Consider the following 18640-nt stretch of genomic DNA (forward strand, 5'->3'; position numbering starts at 1 on the left):
GTGGGTGTATAGATCAGAAACTAAATTTCCATCTCTTGTAGTTTTAGGTTCAGAAAATTTAAATGACTAGTCATGTTTGCAGCAAACTTCATCAGACAGTAAGTATATCAGCTTGTGGCTTGCCTTTACTTTCAAGGAAGTCATCTATTTCCTTTCTTAACTTAAATACTCTGCTCAGAAAAATTTCTCGCAAATTAGCCATCTTACTGCTGTGAAATATGGTAAATTTTGCGATTCTGTGTTTCTATCTTTTAACATGTCTCTGAACTACCTATATTCTCTCCGGTAACAGTGCCATACATTCTATGTAGGGAAGCCAGCTCTTGTGTCATATTTATGTCTTCATCCACACCTCTAATGAACACAAGCAGTTGAGAGGTGGAGTTTCAAATTGTGTTGAATTTTCTGGGCATAGTTTCTCAGCCACCTCTAACAAACATTTATTCCGTGGACAAAAAGATCGCCGCGGGCCGGATGAGAGGACCTCGCGGGCCGCATCTGGCCCGCGGGCCGTAGTTTGGAGACCCCTGGCGATTCTATTCTATAATTATTAGACACCCCCCGACCTATGCACAGAACCCGCAATCAGTGTTTCGTTCAGACTATTTTCTCCTGGGAACACTTGTTATTTTCGGGGGTGGGGACTGGTATAAGTATATAAATTCCATGTAATTGGGGAGGGAAAATTTTGCTAACCTAAATAATTTTAGAAGCACGGTATCCACGAGATTTAAAAAAAAAAATGATCACATTTTCTTAATAATATGAAATTTACATTGAAAAATAATTGGACCTTGATAATTGCGGCAGCCAAGTTCTAGTTAGTAGACCTGAAATGTCCCGACTTTTGAAAAGTTTCGGTCGGTGGAACAAAATAGCGTAAGCCTACAATTTTCCAAATTATAACTTTCTTAGTGCAGCCCCCCCCCCCCCCAATCTGCTTTCATTACGTTCAAGACATTTAGCGGTGAAAGAACAAACGACCTGAACAATGGATAAGCCTCTAGTCTCGACCCGTGCAGATCTGTGAAAATTTGATTAAACCACTAAAATTAGTTAGAAAATACGGACGTAGAAACTCCACCTTCCAAAACCCAGTGATTTTTCACTTTTGAAATTCATTTGTCAATATTCCAGAAATGGATACCAACCCAGAGTAAAGATGGTTTAATGAAGTTGGCCACGACCTTAGTGTAGTAGTAAGAGTACGTGGTGAATTGAAAGGTCTTGTTTTTTTTAATAAAGACTAGCATAGCCGAAACCAGGATAAATGTTAGTACTTTTAAATGTATTTTTCAACGTGTGGACGTCCTCATAGACCCAAAATACGTTTGGTCGAACTATTTGCCATAAAAAAAAAAATCCAGGTGGCGTGTTTACTACCCCTCCCCATTTAAAGGTTTAAAATGCTCGTGAATTGACACATAAGCTTACAATATTGCAAGAGCAGTCACACTGAAATGATCTTGGGACTAAGGGTTTATGTACTCTCATTTCAGATAATAGTCCAATTATGATGATGGCAGTATGGTACTCAAGGCATTCCAAATCATTACCTGATCATATGCTTTACTACACTTCCATACAAACATGATTTAAATTCATGCAGACAAGCTTTTTCTCAAGCACACAAATAATGTTTTTCACAAGCAATAATGGTATCAACATTTTTAATAAAATATTTAACTTATCTAATGAACTTGCATTTCAGACTTCACAATTTAGAAAATATAGCTTCAAATTACAAAGCTAGCCAGAGATCTTAACACTAAATTCACTGGCAGCTAATTAACCAGCTATAACTTGGACCTTCAACTTTAATTCTTGCTATATCACAATATTAAATTTCAAGGCAAATCTGCCCATTCAACCAAGATTAACATTCACACGTTATTACATAAAAAATAGAAACTAGGTGCTAGTTGCTCATGACTGTTCCTTGGCCAATCTGGCAGCTTTTTCAACCACCTCTTCTATGTTACCAACCATATAAAATGCCACCTCAGGCAAATGATCCAGTTCACCTAAAAAGTAAGAAAACAAAAATTAACATAAAAATGAAACAAATAAATTAATATATATACATATAAAGAATGCTCAGTCCAAGGAAGGTGCCTTCATTAAAAATAAGGTTATTAAAACTATCATCAGTGCAATCATTTTAAACAGCATTAGTTTTAAAAACTACAACATACCACTGATTATCTGTTTAAAGCCCTTGATGGTGTCCTTCAAAGGCACATACTTTCCCTCAGAGCCTGTAAAAACCTCAGCTACTTGGAAAGGCTGAGAGAGGAACTTCATCATCTTACGTGCACGAGCAACAGTTAATTTGTCTTCTTCAGACAACTCATCCATACCCAAAATGGCAATGATATCTTGAAGAGACTTGTAATCCTATAGGGGCATAGAAACAAATTAAGTTAAAAATTGACCAAACCAATAGAAAAACCAAATATGCCAATAAGTGACTGCTCAGTCCAAGGAAGGAACCCTCAAAAAAATCAGGTGGTCACATTCTTCATCATATGCAATCACTTTCATGATTATATAAAAAATATTACATTAATATCTACAACTCAGTATTATTAATGATACAGATTGCTCAGTCCAAGGAAGGAACCCTCACAGAATCTCAGGAAACCACAATGTTTACATCATTTGCAACCAATGTATCTTAGTAAATGTATAAAAATATTAATATTTTATATAAAGTTAGTTAAACTAAAATTAAAAGAAATTTGCTGTTATGTCAAAAGGAAATGAAAAAATATTTTAGAATCTATCAAGTGATGCAGATTTAGTTAGTTTTCTTCTTGTATTATAAGAGTTTAGGTAGTGAGTAATTTACACAGATCCTTGCCTAAAATGGCCATGACACTAGAGAACCTGAAAAAAGTAATCTCAACTGCAATTTGTATAAAGAGATGTTAAAATATTTTTAAAAGAATCAATGTTTGATCAAATATTTATCAGTACAACGATTGCTCAGTCCAAGGAAGGAACCCTCACAAAATCTCAGGAAACCACATTGTTTGCATCATTGCAATTTATGTACTGCAAGGTATAGAAATAAAATAAATATAACTTTACCTGAAGAATCTTTTGTACTGCTCTGGCTGTATTGTAATGTTCATCACCTACAACATTGGGGTCTAGGATACGTGAATTTGAATCTAAGGGATCTACAGCTGGATAGATACCAAGCTCAGCAATACCACGAGAAAGCACAGTTGTTGCGTCAAGATGGGCAAATGTAGTGGCAGGTGCAGGGTCAGTCAAGTCATCAGCAGGTACGAAGATAGCCTAAAAGAAAAACCATATGGGTTACAGAAAAGCAAAATAACCTTAAAGCATTACTATCAGAACATTTAACTGCATTGCATGAAAATAAATCCAAAAACATAGGCCTACTTGCACAGATGTAATAGATCCTTTCTTGGTAGTGGTAATTCTTTCCTGCATACTACCCATGTCAGTAGCCAATGTAGGCTGATAGCCTACAGCAGATGGAATACGACCCAACAAAGCGGATACCTGAAAGGGTACATTTGTCAGTATTAAAGTTATTTTTAGACCATGGGAGATGAGAGCTCAATTGGTTCTGTGACCTTAATATGAAGGTAGTGTCCTAAGCACCTTTACTTCTCCCTACATCAGCGAAGTTCATAAAAAAAAAAGCTTCCACCAACACTTACTTCAGAACCAGCCTGTGTAAATCTGAAAATGTTGTCAATGAAAAGCAATACATCCTGGCCCTCCTGGTCACGGAAAAATTCAGCAACAGTTAATCCGCTCAAGGCAACACGTGCACGGGCACCTGGTGGTTCATTCATTTGTCCATATACCAGAGACACCTTTAAAAAAAAAAAAAAAACAATTTTAAAAACTAATAAGCAGAATGTTTATAGAGCAGAAAAAGTAATTAGCAGCTAAGAATACAGGCAATTAAGCTAATGAAAACTTTGCACAAAATCATTTATAATTTAGTACCTTTGATGTGTTGTCAGTAAGACTGATTACTTTAGTTGTAATCATTTCATGGTAAAGATCATTTCCTTCACGTGTTCTTTCACCTACACCAGCAAAAACTGAGTAGCCACCATGAGCTTTAGCAACATTATTGATCAGTTCCATAATGAGTACAGTCTTGCCTACACCAGCACCCCCAAACAGACCTGCCAAGAATACATAAAATAAGTCATTGACATTTTAAAAAATTCTGTGGCTGTGGTAAAAATGTATGCCTAAATGGAAGCAGGTCTGAACTTTTAGATACATGTATATTGGGTTTAAAATTTAGTAGAAGAGAACATTCAAAACAAAGAACCAATTAGAGCTTACCAATTTTACCACCTCTGGCATAAGGTGCCAAAAGATCGACAACTTTGATACCAGTCTCCAGAATTTCTTGCTGCACACTCATTTCTGAAAATTCTGGTGCTTCTTGGTGAATAGCAGCATAACTGGAAAAAGAAAAATGTATCCATAAAAACTTATTTACCCCAATAGAAACTTGCACACTGGAAAATTTTCAAAATCATAATGGCTTACTGCTCAGAGTTGATCGGTCCCCTTTCATCAATTGGTTCTCCAATTACATTAATTATTCTGCCAAGAGTTTTGGGCCCAACAGGGATCCTAATAGGTGACCCAATATCTATACATGGCTCTCCTCTGACAAGACCTTCTGTACCATCCATAGCAATTGTTCTAACAACATTTTCTCCTGAAAATCACAAAGGCATTTCAATTCTGTGCCAAAACGTAAAATTTCTAAGGGCTTCAAATAAAAGTTAAAAATAGAACAAACAAAATTTGGAATTTACCTAAATGTGAGGCTACTTCAAGTATAAGTCTTGGTGACCTGTTTTGAACTTCCAGGGCATTAAGAATTGATGGAAGTTGGTCATCAAACTGGACATCTACAACAGCACCAATGACTGCAACAACTCTACCAGTCGCATTTGCAGTTTTCGGTTTAGCTGCTTCTTTGGCATAATTACGATCTGAAAATATATATTGATAAATGAAATTGCGCACTATCAGGACAATAATTAATGTTAATGTATTTTGAGACACCAATTTCACATACAAGACGATCTAATCTCTGAATTTTGGCATGATTGTGAATTATGAATGCTAGCTAATTAGGCTACTTAAATTGAAATTTACCTTTGTCAACTAGTACACTTTTCTACAAGTCACTCCTTTCTTATGCATCCTCATTATTAAAGTAGGTATGCCAGACAAGAACAAAGCAAGTAAAACTAATTTAACTGGACCCCTCTGAAGTCTAAGGTCACTAAGGACATTGCTATTATAGCTACTCAGCTAATGTCTAAAAACATCCAGTTTTGCTTCAACTAGCAGGGTGATGTCAAGGTTAAGCCTTAATTTTCACAAAATAGCTAGGATTAACTTAATTTGCCCTTAAGAAATTCAAACTTAGTGACCAAGAATGCATTTTAAATTCCTGTTTCTTACTGTCTAGCAGTATCTACTCAAAGGTTTGTAGTCTTAACCCAAATAAGCTAGGCTATATCAAATATTTACTAATTGAACTATGGTACGATCAATGGTGCACTAAACAGTTAACTAAACACTAAGGGCCCCCCCATTAAAAATTGTTTGGAAAATTAAAGTTAATCTAAAAAATGTAGGCCAAGTCTAGATTCTAGAGTAAAGTTCCACGCGCGGTCACACATAGCGGAAAATTCCAAATTCCCGATTTTCATCGGGCGCTATTTTATAACCGTTTCACACAGAAACAAACCGAAAGCACTGTATTACTCCGCTGCCATTCTACTGTAATATGTATGAGTCATTTTGTATTCCTACGCATAGTATTTAAGATATTCATGTTTTAGTGACGTCCCTCCTTGCGATATTTTTTTTCCCTTTTTTTTTTGCCTGCGTACGCAAGAACCTGCTTGCCAACGAGCGTATTGTATACGTTTTGATCCAATTTTAATAATTGAAATAAATATTTTACACACTTAAACGTGTTGTTGATTGTATTATTAATTAATAGATTGCAAAAATAATAATTAAAAACATGTTAATTAAATTAATTAAAGACATTAAAAGTTGACCCAGTGATGACTCAAGGGACGCAACTATAATAATCATAACAAAGGGACGTAACAACCACTAAAAGACATAACGTAACATTTGCTTAGATATGCTTGTATGTAGAGACACAAACTAGATTTAGAAGAAGTAGATGATCGAAATAATTTAAAACAGCAGAAAAAAATAGAAAGTATACAGATTCTAGGCTTAGTTTGAAATATAGAGCATCTAGAACTAGGCTAGTCTAGCTCAAGTCGTTGGTTACGCAGCGATGTGAAACCACCGTAATCGACACCCAAGCTGCGGCCACCCCTATTTACCTATCAGGTTGCTTTATTAGCCTTATCTATCGTATGTAAAGTGTCCCGCATATATTGTAGAAGCTATTTATAGTTAACCTAGTTATAAAAAGCTTTGATTAGTTGGTTTTATTCATCTCATCCGGGACCTAGTGTTTTTCATAGGGGGAACTAGAACCGCCTACGACGTCATACCTCGAAACTTTAAAATTTAAAAACTCGACTTCCAGAAGGAGAAAAACAAAAGAATTTGACCTGGATATATTTAGAAATGGACAGGTTTACAGCAGATATCGGTAGTTTCGTATAAAACATCAAAACAAATATTGTACGAAGCGATAAACAGGCGATGATCGCACCGGTGTTTTAACCGCGCGTGGAACTTTACTCTAGATCTATTTCTAGAAAATAACTGACTCAAGAGATTCAGTGATAAGCCAGAGACGTGAAATTTTTATTAAAGATAAGCTGTATGGATTATTTCATTTAATAAAGAAAACAGTTTCCAGTTTAAAAAATTAACAGATCTAGAATTCTAGATCTAGATCTACAAAGGTGAAGTTCACTAAAAAAATCCTACTCTTTAAAAATATTGACCTCCATTTGTCATTCATGATTTATTTATTTTTTCAAACAGAACTTGTACTCTGTCAAATTATCAGTCCAAGACTAAGAATATTTGAAACATTGATAGAAAAAGTAATGAATATGTACAGTTATCAAAGTTTTTAATACAGATAGCGAAATCTAACAGTTTCTGGCGTAAGTTGTCCTGACGGACTTTTTGTTTCAGAGGAAAATTTACAACTCGTCAAAATGCCCATACAAAATATTAGAATCCAAAGCGAATTAAGCGATGTTTCAAACCAAATTGAATACTTACGAGATGAGTACAATGCTGGTACGAAATTCGTAGCATTTTGGTAAGGAATTGGAGAAACAAGGGCGCATTTTGCAGCCCTAGCGAACCCAGAACATGCCTGCCTTACTGCCTGCATGATGGCGACCCGGCGAAGGACGAATGTAAAGATCACGTGACTCAACAGCACTATGGGTAGCTTAGTGTTTACTGTTCCAAAACTTAAAAACAGCCACTGAGCTAGGAATATAGTTTCAAGTTACTGCGCTCCTGGCTTATACGAAGTTACCGTACGTTTTACACGATACAACTGCACGAGGCTGCCGAGAAACGGGACATTTGACACGTACTACAAGATTTTTAATATGTAGATCAAAAAAATGCATCTGAATATGTACTACATGTGTGGGAATCCGGCAAATATAGGCATATGACCTGTGGGGGGGGGGGGGGGGGGGAAGAAGATGTCGGATAAAATCAGTGATGTTTATTTTACAAAAAAAACCCCAACAACTCTGAGTAGTTTTGTATCTAAATTTAAGGCAGGCATTTTTCCGCAAGAAGAAGGACAAAAATATGGCAAAAAATGCCACAAACACAGATTGTTCATAAAGTAAAAAGGAAGTTACACTTTCTTGTGGAGGAAGGCTGTATTTCTTGTCAATGGGTGAATTTTGTTGACGTAATGTTGGCAATTATTTTGCATATTTAATATTTTTCTTCTTGTAAATTGACATTGTAATAAACATTGATCTTTTATAATCTTTACCAAGCTTGTTTAATATTTTATTTTCAGACCGACTTTGCTAAATTCTAGTTAAAAAATAAAGAAATTGCAATCGGGGTGGGGGATAAACTCATTAAACTGTGGTAGTGTTACTTTAGTTTTTAAAGTGGAGGCGGGGCAACTTTTTGTGTGACAATGAGTAGAAGGGGTAACAATCGGTAAAAAAGACTGACCGCTAAACTTAGCCTTATTTTTTAAACTAAATGAGTCAACTTAAGTGAATGCATAATTAAACAGTTAAATAGAGCATCAAATAAGAAGGCCTATGGATAAAATCATATCGATCTCGAAGTAGAATCCGTACGGCCGTACGACTTTCGTTTTTGTTGTTGAAAAAGAAAAACGCTTTTAAAAAAAATCTAGACTAGTACGGAGTCAGACCTGTATTTATATTTATACTAACCATATATTTATATTATATTATATAAATAAATAAATACCGAATGATTCGTTTGCTGAGCAAGTGGACTTTCTCCCGAGTTTCTTTTAAAGTTTATAGATCTAGATTAGATCTAGATCTAGATCTAGTAGTTACATTTAAAAGTAAGTTGAAACGTTAACATTTAAATCATTTAAGAATAAGTTAGTATAGAAACTACAAGTTGTGTTAAATAAACTGTGACTGTGACCATCTCTAAATTTAATGTAATGAAGTAAGAAGAGATCAAGTCAAGTCACCAAGTGGTTGAAGAAAAGGGGGCGTTGCCTGGTTCTGAAAAGCAAAATAAATAAATAAATATTAAATAAATAAAACTAGATCTTTAGCGGCCTAATAACTATAATAAAACGTTTTTAGATCTATAGTAAGCAAGTAAGAGTAAGTGTAGATCTAGTAACTATAATTAAATAATCCAAAATCCAACAGAGTGATTTATTATTTATTTTTTGGAGGATAGTAATAGTATTATTAGATTAGTCTTAAGTATTAGTAAAAGTGTTTTTATGTTTTGTCATCTTAAAGATTCATCCGTTCCCAAACAGAATTATGAAAACGAGCCCTGCGCGGACGGTTGGCACTAGGCCCCGCGTATTCCTAACGCCGGCTCTGCCTACATAAAAAACTATACTATAATTACTAATTACTAATAAATATAAATTAGACTATTAATAATTAATAACTATTATTAGTCCTTCATCAGTAGGTCTAAGTAATCAATTATTAATTAATTAGTAATAGGCATAATTAGGTTAAATATTAAATAACAAGATAAATGGCCCGTTGAGGGAGAGATACAACAGGTGCTTGGTTGATAGTGTTGTCTTTTTCTCTAAATCAAAACCAAAAATGAAATCACCACCTTAACTTCAAATTTAACCGTAAACGAAAAATGTCATTGAAAACGGATTTCTACCAGAATCACCATTTTAACCGGAATCAAGCTTGATCTACGTGTAGTTACTGCATATTGATACTAAGAGTAATCTCAAACATCGAAGTCATACCCCTAAACCTTGCACCTAATCTCAAACATCGAAGTCATACCCCTAAACCTTGCACCTAATCTCAAACATCGAAGTCATACCCCTAAACCTTGCACCTAATCTCAAACACGACATAAGTCGCGTTTAGAAAATTACCTTCCCCCCCCCACATACACACACTATAAAGCACATCTACCGTCCCATTCAACGAAATATAATTTTTATAGAAAACATATTTTTACCAGTGTCCGCCCCCTTCCAAAAAATTTAGTCCACCCTGAAAATTTAAAGTACCCCCCCCCCCCCCCCCCCCCCCCCTCTCCCCTCTGGGGAGGAATAACTGAAAAAGAAACACTGGTCGCATTTGTAGATCATACTAACTAAAGGTAGAGCCTACATCTATAATATTTTTCATCTAGCGTTATCATTACCTAGATAAATGATTAAAAACTTGGATTCTGAAAGACAACAAATTAAATAGAGAAATTTAATCAGACGATGGGAGGATTATTATGTCATGGCAGGCCATCCTGTCCACCGCTGGGAGCGCCATTACAGTCTTAAAGAGTTAATTATAATAGCCCTACTGCCCATAGTGTATAATATATATGTATATATATAAAATGTACGAGTCTAAAATCGTAGATTTTGTTTTGTTAGATTCCATATTAAAATATGGTTAAATATAGTATCAATATAGTATATTTATAGCCTGTTTAGTTAAATATAGTATATACTATTACTATATGGTATATACTACAATATATGCCTATTAAATAAATGTTTTCATCATTATTGACAGACATACTGCTATTAGTGTTGCTGCAGTCTCCCAAAAAAAATGCTGATGTTACCAATACGTTACCAATTTTGTATATTTAAATGCAAGACCTCTTTTATCAAACATAGTTATAGTAAATGTAAACAAAGCAGGTTTTTCTTGGATCATAGTTGTTGGGGCATGGGTTTGTTGACACTATAGCCTAGAGGCTCCAGAGCATGCTATATAAGAGCCTTGAGTTATCTTCTTCTTCGTTCTTAATTTATAGTGTTGGGAGGGATCGAGCCTTATCTGCAGAGTGTTTGAACTCAAGACTTTTTTTGAATTTATCAACCATGAGCTTTGCCAACTCGACCATGCTTCCTTCACAATTAAGGATTACGTGTCAACTGGTTTTGCGCCATTGAGGCCATTGACTCCGATTTCAGCCTGCTTTTCTTTTTGGATTTGCTTCCATAGCCTGTGTCCAACCAAGAACAAACTACAAGGCAGCAGTTGTTTGATTTTGGAGTTGTCTCTCCTAGAAGGGTGGCTGTCCCCAGCTAACGAGCCTCATCTGCCCGAGGGTTCAAACTCGAGACTTTTCGGTTTAGCAACCATGAGCTTTACCGACTCGACCACGCCGACCCCAGAGCCTTGAGTCATAATGAGGTATAATACACCTTTGTGACTACTCAGGTGTTATTGGCGTCATGGGACACTCTCGTGAGCAACAGGTTACACTCTGGGGCGCTGGGTATGACCTCTGGTTCAGTTTAACCATGGAATGTCATGCACCAATGTATGTATAGTGCATCGCACTTATTTAGATGAACAGAGGCGCCATAGTACTTACGGGGGAGCTCGGGGGGTGCCAAATCCAGCTACTATAAACTCTGTTTACTAAATCAATTTAGCCCCGCTCCCCAAACTTTCTTATAAGCACAATGTTGATTACGTTTGTCTTAAAGAGTGCAATACACTATAGGTACATTGAGCTACTATATTAGTTGACTAAATTGAATCAGACGTGTCTGCTAGCAGCCCTATGTTTGGGTGAACTGCAGCAACCTGGAGAACTAAGGAGCCTACATTTGTTTTAAATAACCCTACAATAGAGTCCTTTCATATGACGTCACGTCCGTTCGTGATACCTACGCCCGCCGCCACAGTGGTGTACACAAGACGTAAACACAATCAGCTGTTCGCCAGCGCTGGACGTGTTCACCAGCGCTGGACGCGTTCACTGTATGTAAAGAACCGCACCCGCGGAAAAGGAAAAATACGTTAAAAAACTTGAACTCTTAGGAATTGCAGATCCTTATACTGTTATTGACAGTTTCGTATAAATAAATATGTGGACAAAATTTCTAAATAAAAATACTGTTAGTAATACTGTTTGCGTTTAGAGTTAAAGTAGCCGAATCTGATCAAATGCAGTTCTCGATACTTTGTTTCATGTAAGGACAGTAAAATAATAAACTTCATTTTAATTATAAAAGATAACTATTAATAAAACAAATATGCTCGACCTTCACAAATACTAATAGTAAAAGACAAAGTCAAAAGTAATAGGCTAATAAGAATAATAAGATCTAATAGTAGGCCTAATACCTGGCTCCGCTGGGTAGACATAGAATCTAGAATCTACTTCTTTACTTAAATTTAATTACTTTAGATCTACATTCGATTCAAAATACACCCATAATAAATCAAAAGTAGTCATAATAGGCCTAATAAAGCATTTAATTGTCTCTAAGATCTAAAATCTCTCTCTATTATCTAATCATTTTTTTAGCAAACGAAATTTTCTGAAATTGAAATAGATTATATGACTAGACTTAGATCTAGAATCTGCTACTTAAATTAAATTGTAAAAACTTTATACAAGCATGTAGTTGATATTATTGTAGTAGAAGGCTTTAATAAATTACTAAGGCCTACCTACTTTGTTGTCTTTTTACAGCAATATGTATCTGATACTGGACTGAGTTTAATTAAATTCAAATTCATATCTAGTAATTGGTCTACTAAGTTTTTGTAGCCTAGTAGTACAATCTAGATCATACCAGCCAACAACAAATAACCACATTATTATTATTTGGTTAATGATTAGGCTAAATTTTTTTTTAAATCCACTGTTTATAAAAGAAACAAATCAAGCTAGAAACATTATAAGTGAGATGGTTTAGAATAATAACAATGGACCCAGTCTACAATTGATACAATTGCAGGTCTACATAGGGCATACAGTCTAGTAGTTTACAGTAGGCACCTAGTGTGTAGCTAGTATACTAGTGTGTAGCTGTCCAGAGTTAAGATTCTTAATGCCTTAATGCTTTCCCCTGATAAGCCGTGTGTGCTATAAATGACATAACATGACACCCAGGTGAGAAGTGTTGAGGGGAGAGCAGTGGGACTTTCCCCTTTGTTCTCCCTGCTGGGCCCTGAGGGTCAAAATTATATAAGAAATACTATCTCTGTGGGGCTGGGTATCACGGAGGTGAGACATTTTCAGGGGAGGGCAGGGCAGACTCCTCTTTGGTTTTATTGTGGGCTAGATAGAGGTGGGGGCAGCCATCATGAGGGTTGAACGTCAGTATTAATGTGTCTGATTACTTCCCTGCTGGATTATAAGGGTCTTAAATTGTATAACATGCTACCCAGATTGGTTATTACCCATGGATTATATTAGCCGTTGTAGTGTGGGTTTTGTAGGAGTTAAGTGGTCTCACGTTTGCTACAGTAGATAACCTCTAATATATTACTGCATTTGATCAGCTTCGTCTACTTAAACTCTAAACGCAAACGGTATTACTAACAGTATTTTTATTTAGAAATTTCGGCCACATATTTATATTATCCACGAAACTGTCAATAACTGTATAAGGATCTTCAATTCCTAAGAGTTCAAGTTTTTTAACATATTTTTCCTTTTCCGCGGGCGCGATTCTTTACATACGGTGAACACGTCCAGCGCTGGTGAACACGTCCAGCGCTGGCGAACAGCTGATTGTGTTTACGTCTGATGTACACCACTGTGGCGGCGGGCGTAGGTATCACGTGATTTAGGTCACGTGTTTGCAAGGACTCTATAGGGACACCGGCACTTGACATTTGATGATTAAACCAAACTAGGGGCAGTATCCAGCGCCCCTGCGCTATTGTAACCAATGGTTCTTGAGAGTGCCCTGTGAGGCCTCTGACACCTAAACAGTCTCTGAAGTGTGTTCTAACTCACTTTTAGGGAGAGCTATCATTTTTTGCAGTTTGAGGGGGGGGGGGGGTGCAAATCGAAAAGTTGAAGGGGAGGGTGCAAATTAAACATTTGCTCCCAAGGGGGGGGGGGGGCACCAAATTGAAAGCTTGTCCCCGGGCGCTGGGAAGGGTCGCTATGCCTCTGGCTGGGCGGTAGGATGGACAAACCTGCCCCAATAACAACTAATATCCAAGAAGTAGAGCGCAATCATTACATTTCAATAACTTTCAAAAACAAGGTCACTCATCTAAAAATGCACCATTGGTGATGCATTGATGAAATCCTCTTAAAATATTGCATCAGCCTGCACTAGTTTAGTATATATATATATATATATATATATATATATATATATATATATATATATATATATATATATATAGTAATAATATTATCTTTTAAAAATTTCAGGTATTTTTTTACAGAGTTTTAAAATGTCTACAATCGCCCATAAAGGAAATTACAGAGAGTTGTATCCTCCAATTGAGCCCTATGACACAGGTTTTTTGAAGGTTTCAGATATTCACACATTATACTATGAGCAGTCAGGAAACAAGGCTGGGAATCCTGTTGTATTCGTGTAAGATATATACAGTTAGTCTTATCATTTATCAGATGATAACAGCTCTGTTTTGTTATTTTTAATAGTAGATTGGTCTCCCTGGTGTGTACCATTATATTTTTTAGAACTCTATTTAAAATGTTAAATTTTTATTTTAGCCATGGAGGGCCTGGTGGAGGAACAAGCCCCACTGACAGATGTTTCTTTGATCCTTCAACATATCGTATTATTCTATTTGATCAGAGGGGAGCAGGAAAATCAACACCAGCTGCCGAGCTCAAGGTATGTTATAAATTTAATTTGTTCCATAACATTGCTCATATGTCACATTGTTAGTAACTCAGAGCAATTTTCTCCATTTAAATTATATAAAAGGCCATTAATCCATTCCAACCTCTAAAATGCCACCCCATTTGTTTTCATTTTGTATTTTTAAAAAGAAAAATATATTTATAATAACAAATGTATAAAAACATAATAAAAGACAGTGTAAAGAAATAAACTGGTTTTATAAAGTGTATAGTCTTTGGAAATCAGCCACCTTGAGCTAACTGAAGATGACGGCGAAGATGTAGGTTGGAGGGGAAAAGTTGAGGATCTTTACTTTGTTCACTTACTCTCTACTCTGTTAATGCTTAACTCTTTAGGTCTATTTAATTCACTTACTTGTTAAACTCATAATGATACACTTTATTCCGAAACTTTAATAAAAATTGCTGAATATAGTTCAACTTAAATGCTACTTGATAATTTATTATTACTTTCACTCAATTTTCAAGGCTGCTTTTCTCTTCACTTGTCTTTGCCTTTTTTTGCAATACTTTATTCAAGCCATTTAAAACAAAATGTATTGTGAAGTTTGTTTCTTCCTCCCTTTCAGAAATTAGTTAGACAATGGTCATTGAATAATGTGATGCACGATCCTTTGCAAATTTTTTTGGGGTGTTGCTTATCCATGAACTGTGTAACCTGTGGATCCGGTTCCTTGTATCTCAAGTTTTGCTTGTAACTCAAAGCAAATAATCACTTGCTTTACTGCTCAAATATCACATCTTGAATATTGCGGTACCACTATATATCTAAACTTAAGTTGTATGTAGTATTTCATGTGCAGGCTCTATGCTTTTTAATTTTAGGAAACAAAAGCAGTTCTGATGGGTTTTAACATTTCAGAAATACCAAATCTGTGTCAAGAATATTTTAAAATGCTATTTTGAGACATATATAAGAGTTTAAAAATAATGAATGTTGATTAAAAACGTATTCATTTTCTTTTAATTTTAACTCAATCAAGCTTTAACCTTTATTGGTTATCACAGTTGATTTTCTCATTATTTTCCGTTATCTTTCTTGGTTCTCTGCTGTCCTGAATAGTCCCGCAAAGCGCAGATGGTGTCTTCCATCCAGTGACATATTTGCCTTGCCATTCTTTTCCCTCCTGGCTCAGTGCCCTGCATTATTGTTTTGGATAGGCCGTTGGTTTGTGTGACATGCCCATTTTTCAGGTTTATTGTTTTGACTAGATCTATGCTCAGTAGATTCTCAAAGGTATCAATCGAATTGTTACATTTTGCTTTAATAGTAACTTTACAGCTGCTACCATGCTAAGAAAACATAATGGCTATATTTTAAACCATGTTTTTTAATCATAAAGTAATAACCACATTCAATATTTTTGTACCTCTTTTTAGGAAAATACAACATGGGACTTGGTAGAAGACATGGAAAGATTGAGGAAACATTTAGGGATTGATAAATGGGTAGTTTTTGGTGGAAGCTGGGGTTCTACCTTATCTTTAGCTTATTCTGAAACCTATCCTGAGTTTGTGAAAGCCATAATACTAAGGGGAATCTTCACTTTGCGCAGGTAATAGATAAAAAAAAGATGAATTAAAAATTGATAGACATTTTCTAATTACTCTGTTAGTGCTATAATTAAAATGTTGTTTAATGAAGAAAAAAGTATATATACTTTTAAAATTTGTGATAAACTATTTTTCTGATATTTATTTACTCTGGAGTAATTGTAAAAAATGTAGTGTTTATTTTAGTACCTAGTCTACTGCTGCTCACACTTATCTTTATTATCATGCTAAAATAATGCAGAGAAGAACTTGAATGGTTTTACGAGGGTAAAGGAGCTAATATGTTGTTTCCTGACTATTGGGAAGAATATGTGGATTATATTCCTGAGGTAATGTAAAATCTGTGTTGTCATTTATTTAAAACAATAATTATTGGAATTTGTGAAAATGTGAGCTAAGGGGCTCTCCAGGTTCAATAAAAACACATTTTTATCAATTTTCCAACATGAAATGTTTGGGTTATGTATCACATACTATAACAAGGCTAGAAATCATTCTTAACATATTGTTTATAAATAAAATATTACCAGTCTATACCCTTGCTAACAACTTATAGAAAAAATACTCAGTAGAATTAATTTTGCACCTAAAATGAAAAGCAAACCATCACTTTAAGAAACTGATTATGCAGGTTGAGCATTGCTCTTTTATGAATGCCTACTATAGACGTCTAACGTCAGAAGATGAATCTGTTAGGATTGAAGCATCCAGAAGATGGAGCAAATGGGAAATGGCTACCTCCCATCTATTTATAAATGATGAAAAAGTTGCAAAACCTGCAAATCAATCAACATGGGCCCTCCAGTTTGCAAGAATTGAATGGTTAGTTACATAACATTTAGACAAATTTACTATTATTTCCCAAATAAAAAGAGAAACAAAAATTTAATACTTGTCATCCCTATTCTGATACATATGTGATCTAGATATTTTTGCCTGTTTGAGGATCTAAACTTTTTATAAATAAAACTCAAATTTAATCAAAACACAATACAAAAATTTAAACTTTATAAACGGTTAGGTCTTACCCTCAGAATAATAATGCTACTACTTGAACTAAATCCAAGTAAAATAATCCTTGAAGACAAAGCATAGTAAATCATCTGAAATAAATCTGAAGTATTATCCCCTCCCCTTCCCTTTCACTTATATGCAAATTTTACAAGTAAAAAAACAACAACTCATATAGCCACTACCCCTATTAAAGAATAATAAATAATAAAATAATAATATATAACACATTTCTTAAATGCCCCATTTTCTGATTTTTATAAAAGTAAGCATTGTTAACTGAGTTTTAATTACTGAATGTTTTTGTTTAATTACTTTTTGAAATTTCAGCAGGTTTGTGAGTCTGTTGGTGAAAAACTTATGCATACAAAATATGCAACTTTAACAAACCTTTTAAATGATCAGCACAATATAAGCTTTGAGCAGTAAAAGAAAGAAGTTGGTTGCACAAATATTGTATTTTGTGTGCAACTAGATTTGTCTAAGCTCAAATTTCTTTAAATTTTTTTAGCCTTTTAGCTTGTTGTAGATTCTCTTAGCTTCCTCTTGTTTGCTGAGGCTAATAATCTATTTTACATGAATAATCCCCCAGATGGTGATATACTCAATCATTATTAAAAACTCAAAATCTTCATTACAAATATTATTAGCATATGGATTTTTACCCTCACCAAGTAACTAAATTGAATTAATAAAGTTTCATATTCATGTGTACAGTTACCTAATCAAGTAAAAAATTTTTTTCTGGAAATCTTAACTTATGAAACATGTTAAAATTGTTTGGCATTTTTAAGTATATGAAAATGCCAATTAAAAATGTGTATCTTTTTCAGCCATTATTTTGTGAATGGAGGTTTTTTTAAATCAGCCAATCAGCTATTAGATAAGGCTGAAAATATCAGACACATTCCTGGCACTATTGTACAAGGGAGATATGATGTAGTCTGCCCATTAGATACAGCTTGGAAATTGCATAAGGTAAATTTGTATTCCAAATGTTCATTTTACATCTACTATAAAAAAAATTTCAACAAGACCTAGTGCAAAAAAAAAAAAAATGATTTAGATACCAACTTTAAATGAATTTGTCTCAAACAGGTTCAAAAGATATTGATTGGCTATCTATAAACCTATTCAAATTTTAAAATTGATTCTAGAAATGGCCAGAAGCTGAATTTCATATAGCCCCTGACAGTGGACACAATTCACAGGAGCCTGCCACAAGGACATTTCTCTTGAATGCCACAGACAAATACAAAAATCTGTAACGTCTTGAACCCAATTTTTCTCATTTTGAATGCAAGCTTAATGTTATCAGTAATATTTAATCAGACTAAGCCAACTTTATTCATGAAAATAAAATGTATAACAGATGTAATACATGTTTATTTAGTGTTTGAGATTAAGTCCTTTGTTCATACATTTACCATGTTTTTTAGTTTCCTGTGCTATTCCAAAAACTGTTTAATGTCAAATTTTAACAACAGAATCTGCGTTAAGAAAAAAGCTGGAGAAATGTTTTATATTGTAATATGTAGAAAGCTAGTCAAAATATTTAGAAGTGTGAAATTGCAGATTAATTCTTTAAATTGATTATTTTTTAATAAACCTAATTCAATGCATTAAACATTTTAAATTTTTTGCTTGTGTCTATCTTCCAACACCATTGAGTATTGCTCTTATGCGCCATATATGGCCCGTTATATTTGCTTCCATAGACTTTGTCCGTCCAAGAACTACT

At 34.7% G+C, this 18640-nt stretch overlaps 2 protein-coding genes across 3 annotated transcripts; one reads left to right on the forward strand and one right to left on the reverse strand.

Moving 5' to 3' along the window:
* Positions 1-1653: 1653 nt before the first annotated feature.
* LOC131938802 (ATP synthase subunit beta, mitochondrial) lies at positions 1654-7415 on the reverse strand. The gene is made up of 10 exons (XM_059296991.1): positions 7258-7415; positions 4830-5009; positions 4555-4729; positions 4345-4466; positions 3994-4178; positions 3699-3857; positions 3415-3537; positions 3094-3306; positions 2196-2397; positions 1654-2024 (listed from the first exon to the last, which is right to left on the reverse strand). Exons 1-10 carry the CDS (start codon positions 7370-7372, stop codon positions 1927-1929), a joined length of 1572 nt encoding a protein of 523 aa, XP_059152974.1. The 5' UTR covers positions 7373-7415; the 3' UTR covers positions 1654-1926.
* A 1030-nt stretch (positions 7416-8445) lies between these two features.
* On the forward strand, positions 8446-18541 carry LOC131938763 (putative proline iminopeptidase). 2 transcript variants are annotated; one of them, XM_059296917.1, is made up of 8 exons: positions 8446-8563; positions 13887-14041; positions 14182-14305; positions 15715-15890; positions 16130-16217; positions 16520-16710; positions 17733-17877; positions 18057-18541. In XM_059296917.1, the coding sequence occupies exons 2-8, from the start codon at positions 13896-13898 to the stop codon at positions 18165-18167; spliced, it is 981 nt and encodes a 326-aa protein (XP_059152900.1). In that variant the 5' UTR covers positions 8446-8563; positions 13887-13895; the 3' UTR covers positions 18168-18541. The 2 variants fall into 2 exon arrangements, with proteins under 2 accessions (XP_059152900.1, XP_059152899.1); XM_059296916.1 differs by having other exon boundaries at positions 8452-8563; positions 13873-14041.
* The last annotated feature ends 99 nt before the right edge of the window (positions 18542-18640 follow it).

This window comes from Physella acuta, unplaced genomic scaffold, assembly GCF_028476545.2.
Source record: "Physella acuta isolate Inbredline_101_S28 unplaced genomic scaffold, ASM2847654v3 ptg000257l, whole genome shotgun sequence".
Lineage (NCBI taxonomy): Eukaryota > Metazoa > Mollusca > Gastropoda > Physidae > Physella > Physella acuta.